The sequence below is a fragment of the Brachionichthys hirsutus genome, chromosome 13 (genome assembly GCF_040956055.1).
Source record: "Brachionichthys hirsutus isolate HB-005 chromosome 13, CSIRO-AGI_Bhir_v1, whole genome shotgun sequence".
NCBI classification, from domain to species: Eukaryota; Metazoa; Chordata; class Actinopteri; order Lophiiformes; family Brachionichthyidae; genus Brachionichthys; species Brachionichthys hirsutus.
This window is the reverse complement of record NC_090909.1, coordinates 12275736-12290756: the sequence shown is the minus strand read 5'-3', so window position 1 is coordinate 12290756 and position 15021 is coordinate 12275736. Positions and strand designations below refer to the sequence as shown.

Here is a 15021-nt window from a genome sequence, read left to right as displayed (position 1 = left end):
CCGACTGCATTCCTCTGAAGCCCTTCCCTAATCTACGGCCAGGTCCAAGACGTGAACGCTCTGCAGAGCCCAGCTGGCTAACCGAACATCATGCACGCGTTCATGTGTTCTCAATTAGAGCCGCCAGTTGAGACTTGGGACAAACCAGTCAGTAAACCAGTCAGTAAAGCCCAGCTGGCTGTTGCAGGAACAGCAACACAATGCATTTGGTGTTCCTCAGGAGAGCACCCAGGGAATGCGTCAGGATAGACAAATGCAGTGTGCTAGCTTTGTAGCTACGGAGCGGATGCACCCGTCCTCATTAGCAGAGCCCACACACAGCCTGCGGGCCATATTGGCAAACTGGGAGGACTGGGAATATGTTGCCAATCCGCCAGCAACCTGAAACACACTAATTGGACACCAGTGTCATCAATATACCTTTGCTTGTGTGTGTGTGTGTGTGTGGTTTTAACAGCAATAGCAGGATAGCCAGGCTGTGTGTGTGTGTGGTAGCCAGGCTGTGTGTGTGTGTGTGTGTGTGTGTGTGTGTGGTAGCCAGGCTGTGTGTGTGTGTTTGTGTGTGTGTGTGTGGCAGCCAGGCTGTGTGTGTGTGTGTGTGTGTGTGTGTGGTAGCCAGGCTGTGTGTGTGTGTGTGTGTGTGTGTGTTTATAGAACAAACTGCTGTTTTTTCCCTGCCAGGGCTGTGTTGCCTTATTTTGTCTTTGCTGCACGAATCCTAAACTAATTAAATTCCTCTGAGCATTGCTAATGGCAAACTAAGAGATATAATTGTTGTCACTTTCAAGGCATCCTTTTAATTACTTTCTGGTTCCATTTCATTCCGTTTGGACCGACACCCTGATCAACTTTTAATTGCCGTTCTCTGCAAATAGCTTATCAGCCTGCATGCAGGGTGCTGAACGACCGGGTCAAACACACCTCCAACACGCGGCTGCACCCGATCCTATGGACCCCGCCCCCGCCCCCGCCCCCACCGACCCACTGCAGCAGATGCATGGTGCGTTCAGGTGAGATGTGCACACAGTAAACAGAAGGCTCATTCATTTCCCTGCAGAACTGTAGCAGCAGAAAGGGAGGTGGGAGGATGGAGTGGGTTGAGCTAATCCAGTGGTTCTCAAATGGTGGGGTGCGCCCCCCCAGGGCCCCCTAGGGGGGCGCGGTGCAATGTCAGGGGGGGCGAATGTGACTGCGGAGAAAATGTTTTTTTTTGCCTTACGAGATTAAAGTGTAATTGCACTTCCACTCCAGTAGTTGGCAGTGGCGCCCTGATTGTCAGAGTGCGCGCAGGGAGGATTAGCAGAAGAAGAGCGGTTGTAAACAAACAATCTACGGTGGGAGAAGAAGAAAGACCTGACTTCCTCATTTCTTTTTTCATTTTGGTTTTGTAGGTTAAAGTGTTTTATATTTTGTGCTCCCTAGTTAATGTTGCTGATCAATTTTAATTTATTATTATTTATTGATGTTATTTAATTTAATTTATTATTTAATTGTATAAATTGTAGTTTAAGGATTAAAATGTTGGGCAAATTGATGCACTTCAAATATATTATTTTGCAAAAAATTGTAATAAAGTTATTCTTTGTTGTAAGTTGATCTATATTTTTCTTTTTCTTTGGGGGGGGGGGGGGGGCGCAAAATGTTTTTTTCTTCCTAGGGGGGGGCGTGACAGAAAATAATTGAGAAGCACTGCGATAATCCATCACGTCATGTTTGGGTTAATGGCATTGAAAGAGTTAAAGACGAGTTAAATAAACAACATTTTACGATGAATGAGGTGAAAGACGATGCGCTGACACAGTGAGAGACGTAGAATCACGCAGCAACGTGTCAGGCTGGAGGCCACTGAGGCTCCGGTGAAAGTTCTGCTTCCAGTCTGGGCAAACAGAGCCGCAGTCATGTGCTGGGGGGGGGGGGGGGGGGCACATCAAAACTGGATTAGGAAATGCAATCAAGGTGGATTAATTATGGATGGAGGGCTGTTCGGTGCTTGCTTCGTCTTTGCAGACTTCCATCGCAGCAGACGGAGGGAATGTGTTCAACAGGCAGGACAAGCTCACCCGTTACTAGGGCGACGTGCAGCAGCCTCCGAAAACGTGTCGACCACGATGACCTCATCAATCGGGATCGGGTTTAACACACACGGCCAGTCACCGGCCGCTCTGCGTATTACTGACCAAGCAAAAGTGAGCGCTTCCACGGAGTAAAAACAGAGACGGCTAAATGATCATGCTAACGTCATGCTCCAGACCCAAAGGGGTAACGCAGCGTCCCTGTCCGGAGGCTCCTTGTCTCGGGGAGGGCCGCCGTAGATCAGTGACACTCGTGATAAGCTGCTTCAACCAACTCAAGTCATTTACGAGGAACGTGATTGTTCTTGATGCTGGTTCTTCATTCCATTTAGAACGTTGTTGCTCTTTTTTAACCTGTTTCTAATTTTCCACAGTTTTTAGCAGTCTGTGAAGCTCAGCATAGTGAGATTAAAAGAGTTCCAGCGGTTCAAACAATGACAACCTTTATTAGCTTTCAACTGTTCGACAAAGTTCCTTCGGCTTTACACCAATCTGGAAAAGTAGAAGTACGGTACAGGCTAACGTTAACTCTCTCACATTCTCTCTCAGATTGTTCTCGGTATCTTTAAACACCAACCATGAAAAGTCAAAGTGAATCAGAGTTTGTGTATTTTAACTGATTTCTGAATCCGTAAATGGGTTTTAAATGTTAACATGTCGTATTTTTTGCTGACCTCATTCTGGATCCGATCCGGATGAAATTCGGTGGCGAGATAGAGATCTCATTCCATAAACATCTGCCAATAATCAACCCAGACATTGAGGAACACATTTTGAAGCTCCATTGACTGCAATGTTTTCAAAAATTTCAAACCGATCCAGAATCCAGGATCTTTCTGGATCATCGCCACACTGTAATAATCTGTCTGTAACTTTGTCAAACAGAAAAACAAAAACGGCGGCGAAAACATAACCTCCCCGGCAGAGGTAATAAAAATGACACTAATGTGGTGGAGCTCAATTTAAACAATTTTGTTTTGGACAGCAGCTAATATTTAATATTTGATCGTCAACATCGAGTGACTGAATGTTGAGTCAGACTCTTTTGTCCAGAGACTAAAGTATTACAATAATGTCATAAAATAATCGAAATGAGCAACGAAAGTTCTCATCAGGAAGGTTTTACATGGAAACCGGCTTTAATGATTAGCCTAATTGAGCTCGTCATTAGATTAGGGTCAGTGTTAGGCATCCGTTTTACGGTAGGAGGAAAACATTCACCACTAAATGTTGCATGTAAGCCATCAGGGCACAGGCAAGCTTACCGCCTTCAACGTTTTATGTTCCTGCTGTCTTTCGTCATTTCAATACCGCTAATGCTTTAATACAAGAATGTACTATATGTACACCGAAAGCTTTAGAGGTGAGCGCACAAAGCGGAGTTAGTAAAACCAGCGCTAGCGAATGATCCTAAACAGAGGATGCACCTTCACTACGTTCTGTATGGTTAAAAGACAGAGGGGAGACAGGGGGGAGACAGAGGGGCAACAGAGGGGCGACAGAGGAGCAACAGAGGGGAGACGGGGGAGACAGGGGGGAGACAGGGGGGCGACAGAGGGGCGTTCTAACATTTCTGACTGCAGAGCGAAACATGGAAGACTAGTCACTGAGGAAAGAGGCTTTCCCGTCTCCTCCGGATGTTTTTCTTGATATACGTCCAAATAAGGACACAACATGTCAAGACTCAAGGAGAAACTCCTTTCAGCACGGACTGTGGAAAGGCGTGTCAGTGACCCGTCAGAAAACGAGACACGGTGACTGAAACTGAAGGTCTCCACCTAGAGGCCAGACATCGCACCGCTGAACCGTGACAGACAAAGACTATAGATTACACATATAAGGGTCATCTAAGGCACTTGGTAGTTCAGTGAACATGTTTAAATACTGCAAAAAAACCCTGTAAAAACAGATCATTCACGAATGATTTGATTAAAGAAGTGTTGGCACTTTGGGCTTGAGTTTATTCTAAGGAGGCTCGCCTCATGAGAGAGGGTGGCGACGCCTGTGCTTCCACTTTGAATGGATTCCTATCAATTAGCAGTTCATGCTAGCTGTGTGTGCTTCCGCTGTCGTTCTGTTGTCAGCATCATGGCGTCACTCAGTACTGCGATAATCACTGCAGCACTGAACACGACGAGCAGCATTTATTCAGACAGACGAGCTCCGTCATTGGAAGCAGCATCATAAATCCCCTGATCTTACGGGTTCACACCGCGTTCAATAAATGCCAATCAGCATCCGTGTGAGCGCCACCCTCCTCAGGCAGCCTTTCAAAGCGTTCTCACAGCACAGAGGAGTGGGGCACTTTGTTCTAGAGCTTCCCAGGCTTGAGCTAATGTAGAGCGTCTCTCAGGAGACGATGTTCCATATCAATACTTATCAGTTACACATTTAAAGATAGAAGGATAGAAAGGAAAAGACACAGATGGAGAGGCAGAGAACTGACTTCAGCTCGTCTCGTTTATATTTCAGTCTCCAATGGCAAAATGGCAAGAACACAAAAACGTTCTTGTGGTACGTGTTAGTGAATACTGTCTCAAAAACATGGGTCTGTCTGATGAGACATTATTAATATGCAAAAATACTATATAGACCGAGAAAATTACCGTAATGGTATTCGAACAAAAGACCAGGCAGGTCATCCGATCTACTGGATAAGGGTTTTCTACAGAGGAAATATACAGCCCACGAGTTTAAATGGACAGCAACAAAAACAGCATCATCATGTCACAAACATAGCAAGAGGAAAGAAACAAATCGAGGGCTGGGATTGGTCATGCTGAGCAAGCATTCACGACGATGCCATTGTTGCCAAGAACACTTTTACAGACATGATGTGACCAAACCTTCCAAAAAAATCTGAAGTAACCAGAAGGTAGTTTTCACTGACCCCTGACCACACCTCTTCCCAAGGATCACAGCAGACGAGAAAGTCCAAACAGCCCAGGGGTGCCTGGGAGAGGTCCGTCAGAGGCGGATAAAGCGGATAAAAGCACCAAGAATTGAGAGTTATGGTGATGTGGAGCACATAAAATTATTTTGGTGCTTTTATCCGGCGTGTCCCCAGAATTTTGCTAAGCTGCCGGACTATCAGCAGGAAGAGATGTCTGGTGTCGTGTGATCATGCATGAAGTGATTCAGTGACTGTCTGCAGGTCGGCTGGGGTTTTAATCAGGCAGACATGGAAAACACAACCTGCAAACACAGCAGAACCGACAGTTCAACAAGCCACGGACTAGAGCTCTCGTCGCTCATCCAGGACGTGCCAGTGTGTTGGAATTCAGCGTTTAACAGCGACAGCACAGCAGAGGAACAACTTAGCCGTGCTGAATGCGACGGGCTTGTGAAGGTAGACACACCGACGACGCAGCAGAAACCGAGCAGGATTCAGTGAGGTTCTTTAACGGATCAACGTTTAGCAAGCACTGGTCTGCAGAAAGATCACCAAGATTGTAGTTTACTATCACTGTGCATGTCACAGAGGCAAAGCACCGCAATGCAGTCAGCTTCTAACCACCAGTGCAACATGGTTGTAATAAAACAGACAGTAGACCCTTGTACATGACGTAGTTCTACGTACTATTTTGGTTGACGTTATAAATATCTGGGTCAAATCTAAAGCGGGTGTAGAAACAGCGACGCGTCGGCTCTTACCTCATCTAGTTCTGAGATGTAGACGGGCTTCTCCTCAAAGCCAATGGGCATGGGGTCATTGGGCGGGATGTCCACCTCTTCGTACATCTTGGTGTCCTCTCTGCGGATTCCCTCGGGCAGCAGCATCTGAACATCAACACGGATCAACTCAAGTACCAGACAGCGGTCGAAAGTTACAAAACACACGATCAGAAATCATTTAGACTTTCAGATTTCTACTTTAAAAACCACAGATCTTTCATGTACCCTCAAGGGGGGCTTACATGATTCATTAGCAACAACATTAGTTGCTCTAATTCAGTGGTTCTCAAATGGTGGGGCGCACCCCCCTAGGGGGGCGCGGTGCGATGTCAGGGGGGGGGGCGCCTGTGACCGGAGAAAATGTTTTTTTGCCTTGCGAGATTCAAGTGCAATTGCATATCCACTCCAGTAGTTGGCAGTGGCGCCCTAATTGTCAGAGTGCGCGCAGGGAGGATTAGCAGAAGAAGAGCGGTTGTAAACAATCTACGGTGGGAGAAGAAGAAAGACCTGGCTTCCCCATTTTCTGTTGCAGACTATAAAAGGTAATAAAGTTATTTGTTGTTGTAAGTTGATCTATATTTCTTTCTTTTTCGGAAAGCTTTATTTGTCATTGTCAACACAGTACAAGTACAGTGGTACAGTGCAACATTGAAACAGAATTCGATGAGTGGGCTTCGACTGCAGCAAATAAATCGCGCTGCCAACAACCCTCCAACCTTTTTCATATTTCTTTTGTATGTTAATAAGGATACAAGAGTGTTTTTTTTTTCGGGGGGGGGGGGGGGGGGCGCGCGAAATGTTTTTTTCTTCCTAGGGGGGGCCCGACAGAAAATAATTGAGAAGCACTGCTCTAATTCAGTGAGATGACAAACCGATGTGATTGTTGCGTGAACAGGACGGGAAGCAGAACAATGTAACCTGGACTCTCACCCTGGCTCCCCCAACAAACGCAGGTAGCTTTGTGGCCTCTGCGAAGCTGTCGTAGACATTGGGGTAGCAAACGCGTTCGCGCGCTGCTTCTCTGCAGAAGATGGGTTCGTGGCGTGCCGTCATCAGAGCCAGTTCCCTGATCAAGTTCACGAAGCACAGGCGGAAGAAAGCAAGCGTTCAGTTCTGTGTTTGATAGTGCTGTAAAACGTCACCGCGAGGACCCTCTGTCAGCACGAGGGATCGGGTTACATTCCGGTGACACATGAACCACGATCTGGAGAAAGCACATTGATGGTGCCTGCATTTGTTCTGGAAGATGAAGAGTGCACAGGATGTGAAGCATCTTCCTAAAGCGGCTCACTTCTCTGAGCTTTTTAAACATTTCTCAAATTAATATTTTATAAAAATCAGCATTTATAGATATATATAAACAAAAAGCTACAGCCAAGTGGTCAATTTTGGTGCCAAACTGCACTAAAGGAGACAAATGAACATGCAGGAAAGAAGAGGGAACACTGTGGGGATGATTTACCGCTGCGCTCTCATCTCTCTGGGGTCAAAGGCCATCACAACATCCGAGGAGTCGCCGTCATCGGCGCCTTTGACTCGCTTCCGTTCTCTCTTCTCCTCTCTGCGGTACAGCTTCATCACCTGCTTTTCCTGCTCTGAATGAACAGTCACCTGACACCCAAAGGCGGGCTTGGTCATTTCACCGCCAACCTTTCGGCCAACATCTGGTGGAAAAAGAAGCAAAATAAGAGAGAAAGATACTGTAGCATCAAAGGTGGGTCCTTACGTAGATACAGTACACACATAATACAGTATATATACACACTATACAGCACACAGTCGGACGTTGAAAGGTCTGTCTCCTGAGGAAGAACAGGTGGCTCTGACCTTTCTTGAAGACTACATCAGTGTTTTTTGACCAGTCCAGTTTATTATCACTGTGGACACCCAGGTATTTATAATTTTCCACTATGTCCACCTCTGATCCATGAATGGAGACAGGGGAAGAGGGGAAGAAGATGCCAGAGGAATGGAGGAGAGGTGTGCTGGTGCTGATTTTCAAGAGGAAGGGAGACATACAGAGTTGTGGAATCTATAGGGGGATAAAGCGAATGAGTCATACGATGAAGTTACGGGAAAAGGTGTTTGAGGCTAGACTAAGGACAGAAGTCAGTATTTGTGAGCAGCAGTATGTCTTCATGCAGAGGAAGAGTACCACAGACACAATGTTAGCATTGATGAGAGCAATGTAGAAGTACAGGGATGGTCAGAAGAAGGTCAGAAAGAAGCCAGCCATGATGGACGGCTTAGAGACAGTGGTGAGGACAGCCATGATGGACGGCTTAGAGACAGTGGCTCAAAGGAAAAGGCAAGAGGCGGAGCTAGAAGTGGAGGAGATGAAGATGCTGAGGTTCTCCTTGGGAGTGACCAGGTTGGACAGGATAAGAAATGAGACAATAAGAGGGACAGTGAAGTTTGGACGTTTTGGAGACAAGGACAGAGAGGACAGACTTTGATGGTTTGGACATGTCCAGAGGAGAGACAGGGACTATATCAGTAGACGGATGCTGAGGATGGAACTGCAGGGAACAGGACTAGAGGACGACCCAGGAGAAGAGACATGGACGTAGTGATGGAGGACATGAGAGTGGCTGGTGTTATGTTCTCACCCAAAACAGTCTAAAGCACATGTGTCAAACTCAAGGCCCGGGGGCCAAATGTGGCCCCCGAGAGCGGTGTGCAGACATGTGTTTTTGTAAAATGCTGCATCTGACACACATGTTCTTAACAGCCCACATGTGTTTTGAACAAAGTTGATGCCATAACTTGTGTTGGATGATATTTTTATTTTTATATTTATTATTTAATATTATTTCCTTGAATAAGTTTGATTATTGATTGATGGAGTAGTGTCGTTTTCTTAACCTGATCAATTGAAATTATTTATGTTATAATAACAGCAATAATCTATCCTTTTTTTTTTCCAACTATACAATTGAATATGCAATGTTTGTAACTTAAGTAGTGAACTGATCAAACGGAATGATTCAGCAACATGTCAATAACAATAGCAACACGCTGCAGTCAGGAATCAATAATCTGCTGGAGGTGACTATTGAAAGTTATTTGAACTTTTTTGTTTTTTCCAGCATGTGCTGAAATGTTGATCCCAGCTACATATGGAGATCAGCACTGGACAGCTCCATATATAGCCGGCTCCATATGGATCAGGATCAGCACTGGACAGCTCCATAGGTAGCCGGCTACTTATGGAGCTGTCCAGTGCTGATCCTGAAATGACGTCTTTTCCGTGGCATTGACTCTGGGAATGTTCTTTATCTTTCCCACTTTGGTTGTTTTTTTGGTTTCTGCATGTCCATGATGAGACAAGGTGGTGGCTTTTTGGTTTTGCTTTGATTTTGTATTGATTATCTTTGTTCCTGCGTGATGATTGCATTTGAATGGAACTTTTCCACATTATTAGATGTGTTAATTCATTCCCATCATAAACTTTGGTTCATACTTATGATTTTTCTCATTTACAGTATGGCTTTATCTCTAACAATTTACAGTTACAACCTTTTCAAAAAGTGATATCAAAACTGAATATTTTATTGTAATTACTGTGGCGGCTAAAGAGTTAAATAACACAATTAATAGTTATTTAACAGCATGTTAAGGAGTAGTTACATTTATTTTACATTAAATGACATTACAGGATCATTAAACCAGAGTAAAGTTCATGGATAGTAAAGTAGAGTTTAAGGTTAAGGCCATAAATAACACCTTAGAGAGTTCTTTTGTCAGAACACTTGCCATGTGACTCGGTGATTGAAAATCTAACATAACATTGTAATATTCCAAACCTGACGAAGATAGTTTTGATTTCCAACAACAGAACTGTTCCTTCCCTTCTACAATACACGAGGTCAGTGAATAAGAACTGCAGCAGGTCTCTGGATAGTGCATCGAGTCACATGCATGGGCAAATGTTCCCTTTGACAGGCTGCCTGTTTGAGGCACAACAGCTCAATGAAAGGCAGAATTGCTCTTGACATCAGATGAGATCTAATGATTAGACCGCAGCATGTGCTAATTGGTTCCACCTGCTGCACAGCTTCCATCTCATTCTAAAAGTGCCCATTTTGCTTTCGTTCTCATCCTCCCTTCCCAACCCCTTTGACTCCGTCACCCTCTATGCACTCATTTCACTCTCAACCAATTCCCGACCTTTATTTTACCGCTCTAGAAGCCAGTCTTCCTCATTATCTGCACAACTTCCAAATCCCCAAGATTCTCTGTTCAACAAGCGAGCACGGCGCCCAGTTCACTGAGTATAGCCAAAATAGATTTTGCTTCTTTATAATACCTTCCCAAGGTGTTACACAATGGAAAGTGTAGTACTGTACTTAAAGTTAATGTATAATTGTCGTCTTTCATAAAGACGGTCGTAAAGGAATGAATTCAAACCATCTTAAATGTACCGCCCACATCAGCTACTTTGATCCCAGAGGGAAATTCGATTAGCAACATTTAACTAAACATTTAGATCATTTATCGGACGAATAGAAAACACTTGGATCAGGGTTTTTAAATAAATTGGAGCCAGGAGATGAAATCTTCGCTGACCGATCATTTCTAATAAGGGAAGCTTGCTGCATATGGTGGCATCGGCCTTTTTACTAATCCAACGGCCGATAAAAGATCAGCGTAAAACTGGCTTCCGCCTATTTCGGCTCTGATGCAGTCACTACTGCAGCGTTGTCCCACCCACAGCACCATCTGATTGGTTACACGCAGAGCCACGGGTAAAACAGCCAATCAGCAGTGAAGCTGTGCATGCGCGGCGCTCATTGACAGAAAGTTTGGGAAAGTAAAAAAACTCTCGGGTGACTTTAACCATGTCTCATTTGGCAAAACGTCGTTGAAATTAATCCATTACTTGACTTGTAAAACCACAGAGCAGAAGACCTTGGAATGACTATGCTCATATTAAACTTTATCATGTTACGAACACAAACTGAGGAAGAACGTTAAAGAGAACTAAAACAACAAACCAGAGACCAGACGGTTTTGTCAAAAGGTTCTCATAACCCGATGAGATCACCATGGAAACAGACACTGTGCTTAACCTGGCCTGAATTCAACGTTGTTCAGAGTTTCAGTTTCAATTATTTTCCCGATGAGATTCTCAACTGAACATATTTGCGTAGACTCACCGAGACACACATGCTAATGTTACCATGGAAACCTACACACATTGTTCATTTAACGATACAAAAATAAAATATGTGACGCATGAGGAAACGAGTGTTCCTGTAATTACTTAGTTACTGGAGAACGATTATTTCATATTCTGTTTAGAGCCTCATTCCAATAAATTAGCCTCACTGCACGACTTAATGCTCAATTCGGATCTTTTTTGTGAGTTCGTTCACATTTCCAATTGAATGCGACTTGAGTGTGACCTCCTGTGTGAACGCCATGCAACCCAAAAGTGTCCCGGTTGGTAAGCATTGTATACCCCCTCCCCCAACATCAAGCCACTGCACTCTGTTATTTGCATGATGCTTTTAGGTGCCGAGTCACAAAAGGCTCTTATTTTGAAAAGCTTCCAGCAGCCTGCTCCTCCTTAAATGTAATAAAAGCAAAAAGCCTTTTATATTTAAGATGAAACGGATTTAATTGTTCTACTGCAGACCTTTCCTGTGTTTAACTAAAACACAGGAGGGGTGTCCGACCTGTCCGGTGGAGGGCCGAGACGCTGCAGGTTTTCCTTCCAGCCGGCTACTAAAGCAGGTGATTTTAATAATCAGCACCTCCTTCAACTTGAGAGGAGGAGCTCATGAGTGAGATCGGCTGCTGGAGAGATGGTTGGGGAGGAAAGCTGGAGTGTGTCGGCCCCCCCATGGAAGAGTCTGGGCACCCCTGCCATAAGATATGGATGTAAGAAATCAAGATGGGGCACTGCTTGGATTGTCTGTTGAATATGAAATTACTTTTATCATACCAGCAGCAGCGTTAAATAAACGTTCAATCACTCCACTATGCTAAAGGTGAATCATTTTAGGCGCCCATCATCATCCCACTATTGGAGGAAATTACAAGATGAAATATAATTTCCACATCGCATGCTTTTACATTATGACAAAAGTATCATACTCGTCCTGACAGCTATTCCAACACGGAAGGTTAACGCGAAGAAGTCCTAGAATAAAACCTCCCAAGTGGTCCCCATGAAGCTGAAGCAAAACACGCAACGTCCAACACGGACGGCCACAGCAGGGCCAAACGCAGCGGGTGAGCAATCCGAGGCCGTTCTACTGTGACATCATCATCGTTCTGCTGTGACATCATCGTCGTTCTGCTGTGACATCATCATCAGTGCATCAAGAGATACATTTCAATTTGTCCAGAAAAGCGCTTTTTAAAACCAAAGCATTATTGTTATTATTATATGATGATGATGGATATATTTATTAGATAGAATGTTACACTACAAGTACAGTCAAACAGTAGCATGTATTACAGTACAAGTACAGTCAAACATCCTGTCTAAGAGGAGCATTTCTAAAAAGCCCTTTTTGATCTGGAGAGAGTCGTGATGACTGTCTCCGTTTCTGTCCCCCTGAAAGGTGTATTTTTAGGGTCGTTTTGAAGGAGGCCAAAGAGGTGCATGTTTTGAGGGCAGGAGTCAAACAGTTCCACCCTTGGGGGGCAGTATTATAAAAAGATGATTTACCCATGTTAGTCCTATAGGAGGGGGTAATCAGGTTGTTGTTTGAGCTCCCTCTAGTGTTGTGGCTGTGGGTGTCACTAAATCTGTGGAGGTGTTTATTCAGGTATGCAGGGATTGAGGGGACTGAGGGCAGAGCTGCATTGACTATTTTAAATGCCAATCCCATTTTGAGTTGTTTAACCCTGTCTCCTACCCTGAGCCATTTTAGGCTAGCAAAATGTCCATATCCAAGCGAATGCGGCATAGAGAAGACAGCGATGATTCCCCTTCACCAATAAGAGGTCTGATCTAACCGATGTTGAACTGACTTCAGCAAATCAGCTGAAGTGGAATATGCGTGGCTCGTCTGATGAACTGTTTACGGAGCGTAATCCTGACGCTGCCTCACCTGAAGGATGGGGAGTCTTCTCGGGTGCGATGGCGAGGAGGGTGTCTACAATGGCCGCCCTGTGCTGGAGGAGCGAGGATATCATCTCTAACCCCTCTGGGCCCAGAAGCTCAAACAGCTGGAGAGGGACAGTGGAAGAGAAAACATATTTAACAGAGAACATACCCCCCCCCCCCATGCACACAACCAAACAGGCACACACATCCTACGGATTATCAACACCCCCCAAGATAAATGCCACTGCCAATTCGGAGCACCTGGCAATTACAATGTGCCCGGAATGGAACACGCTCCGTCGCTTCGTCTCCTAAACATGGACACCTGGCACTTAGCAAGCGACAGAAAAGCAACAAGAAATGTTGTGCAGAGCAGCAGCAGCATACAAATAATCAGCCTGAGACAGAGGCTGAAGGACAGGAGCAGGAACAGGAGCAGGAACAGGAGCAGGAGCAGGAGCAGGAACAGGAACAGGAACAGGAACAGGAACAGGAGCAGGAGCAGGAGCAGGAGCAGGAACAGGAGCAGCAGCAGCATACAAATAATCAGCCTGAGACAGAGGCTGAAGGACAGGAGCAGGAGCAGGAGCAGGAGCAGGAGCAGGAACAGGAGCAGGAGCGGGAACGGGAACGGGAATGGGAGCAGGAACAGGAGCAGGAGCAGGAGCAGGAGCAGGAGCAGGAGCAGGAACGGGAACGGGAATGGGAGCAGGAACAGGAGCAGGAGCAGGAGCAGGAACGGGAACGGGAATGGGAGCAGGAACAGGAGCAGGAACAGGAGCAGGAACAGGAGCAGGAGCAGGAGCGGGAACGGGAGCAGGAGCAGCAGCAGGCTCAGCAGTCCCGCCATGCTTCCTCCCTGTCAGTCTGTCCTCCCATCGCAGCAGGAAGTAGAACAACAGACGCCCTTTGATGGCAGGTCAGCCGTCGTCTCCGCTGCTCCTCTGATCTCCTCATACCGGTTCTAAATGCAGTGCTCTCTGCTAACGTCTGTTTTATTTGAGTTGAGTGGGGGGGGGGGGGGGGGGGGGGGGTCACCTGCTCACAGACGCTTCTGTTACTGATCTCATGAATGCATTGACTTGTAGTTTCTCCTTCAGATGGAGCGTTGCAGAAATACATGCTGTGTTTAAAGCTGCTGAAGTTTTTAATCTGACTTCTTGACAAATCGGAAACAATTGAACGTTATTTCATCAGTTAAATTCTTACATCAGTAATAATCATCTCTAGCAGATATAAAGTCAGCTGATGGGGAGAGAGGAACGCACCTCTGACTCGAGGCTGTTCCCGTTCACGTTCACGTTGGCACAAACTTGAGGGTTCGTCAACAGAATTTCTCAAATCATAAACCTGCCACTAATATAATCGTAGAGGGATAAGTAATTAATTATGTAGTGGAGAGTTGATAAAGCATGAGGTCTCCATTAGTGAAGGCACATGTGAATATAAAGCGTAAATGTATCAATTCATTTGCTACTGTACTTTTGGCTTGTCCCACCAGGGGGCGCCACTAAGGGTGCAACGATTGCAATTTTCTGGCCGATCACCAATTTTTAAAAAGCCTGATTGTTTCTATAACCAACAGCAACACCTTCAACGTGCCAATTTTATTTTATTGAAGACAAACAAAACTTGTGCAACAGGTTACACTGCAGACCCGTTTTATTTTGCCTTTAAAATAAAATAAAAATCACAAGGGTTGAGCACAAACTAAAGAAACAAGCTTAACCACCAATAAGGTGTCCTGAGTTTTAGATTCTTTTTTGTGGCGCAAAAAGAAAAGAAATCCAACAAAAATATTCAACAAAGAATTGTGCAGCTTGTGTAACATTTTTAAAAATCTACGGGCAATAAGAATTAACACGGCTCAGGTAATCGTTCTCACAGACTGATTACAGTCACTTTCAGACAGGCGACTTCGTTTATCATCTCGATATCCAGTTAAGATAAACAGGGCTCGCTTTCAATGCGGCAGGGGGCGGGGCCATAGGCTCCGTAAGGAGATCTGTTCTTCTGCAGAGCGAGGAACAGATGTAAGACCCTCTGGATATACAGAGAACCCCCGTGTCTGGTCACAGCATTTAGCTTAGCCTCACACATTACTGGCCCTCCGAGCTGGTAGTCCATGTACCAGACCAAACGCTGCAGACGGGGGAGCGGTGTTTGATCTTTAAACGCACCTTCACTTTGATCGCGTAACGTCATCTGAAC

At 45.2% G+C, this 15021-nt stretch overlaps 1 protein-coding gene across 1 annotated transcript in view; it reads right to left on the bottom strand.

The window, feature by feature from the left end:
• The window catches only part of ascc3 (activating signal cointegrator 1 complex subunit 3), an 87802-nt gene that overhangs the window by 62023 nt on the left and 10758 nt on the right, over positions 1-15021 (bottom strand). The window contains exons 4-7 of the mRNA XM_068746803.1: positions 12815-12932; positions 7210-7411; positions 6678-6813; positions 5727-5852 (exon numbers count right to left, since the gene is read on the bottom strand). Coding sequence (XP_068602904.1) covers positions 5727-5852; positions 6678-6813; positions 7210-7411; positions 12815-12932 — 582 coding nt within the window. The remainder of the gene's footprint in view (positions 1-5726; positions 5853-6677; positions 6814-7209; positions 7412-12814; positions 12933-15021) is intronic.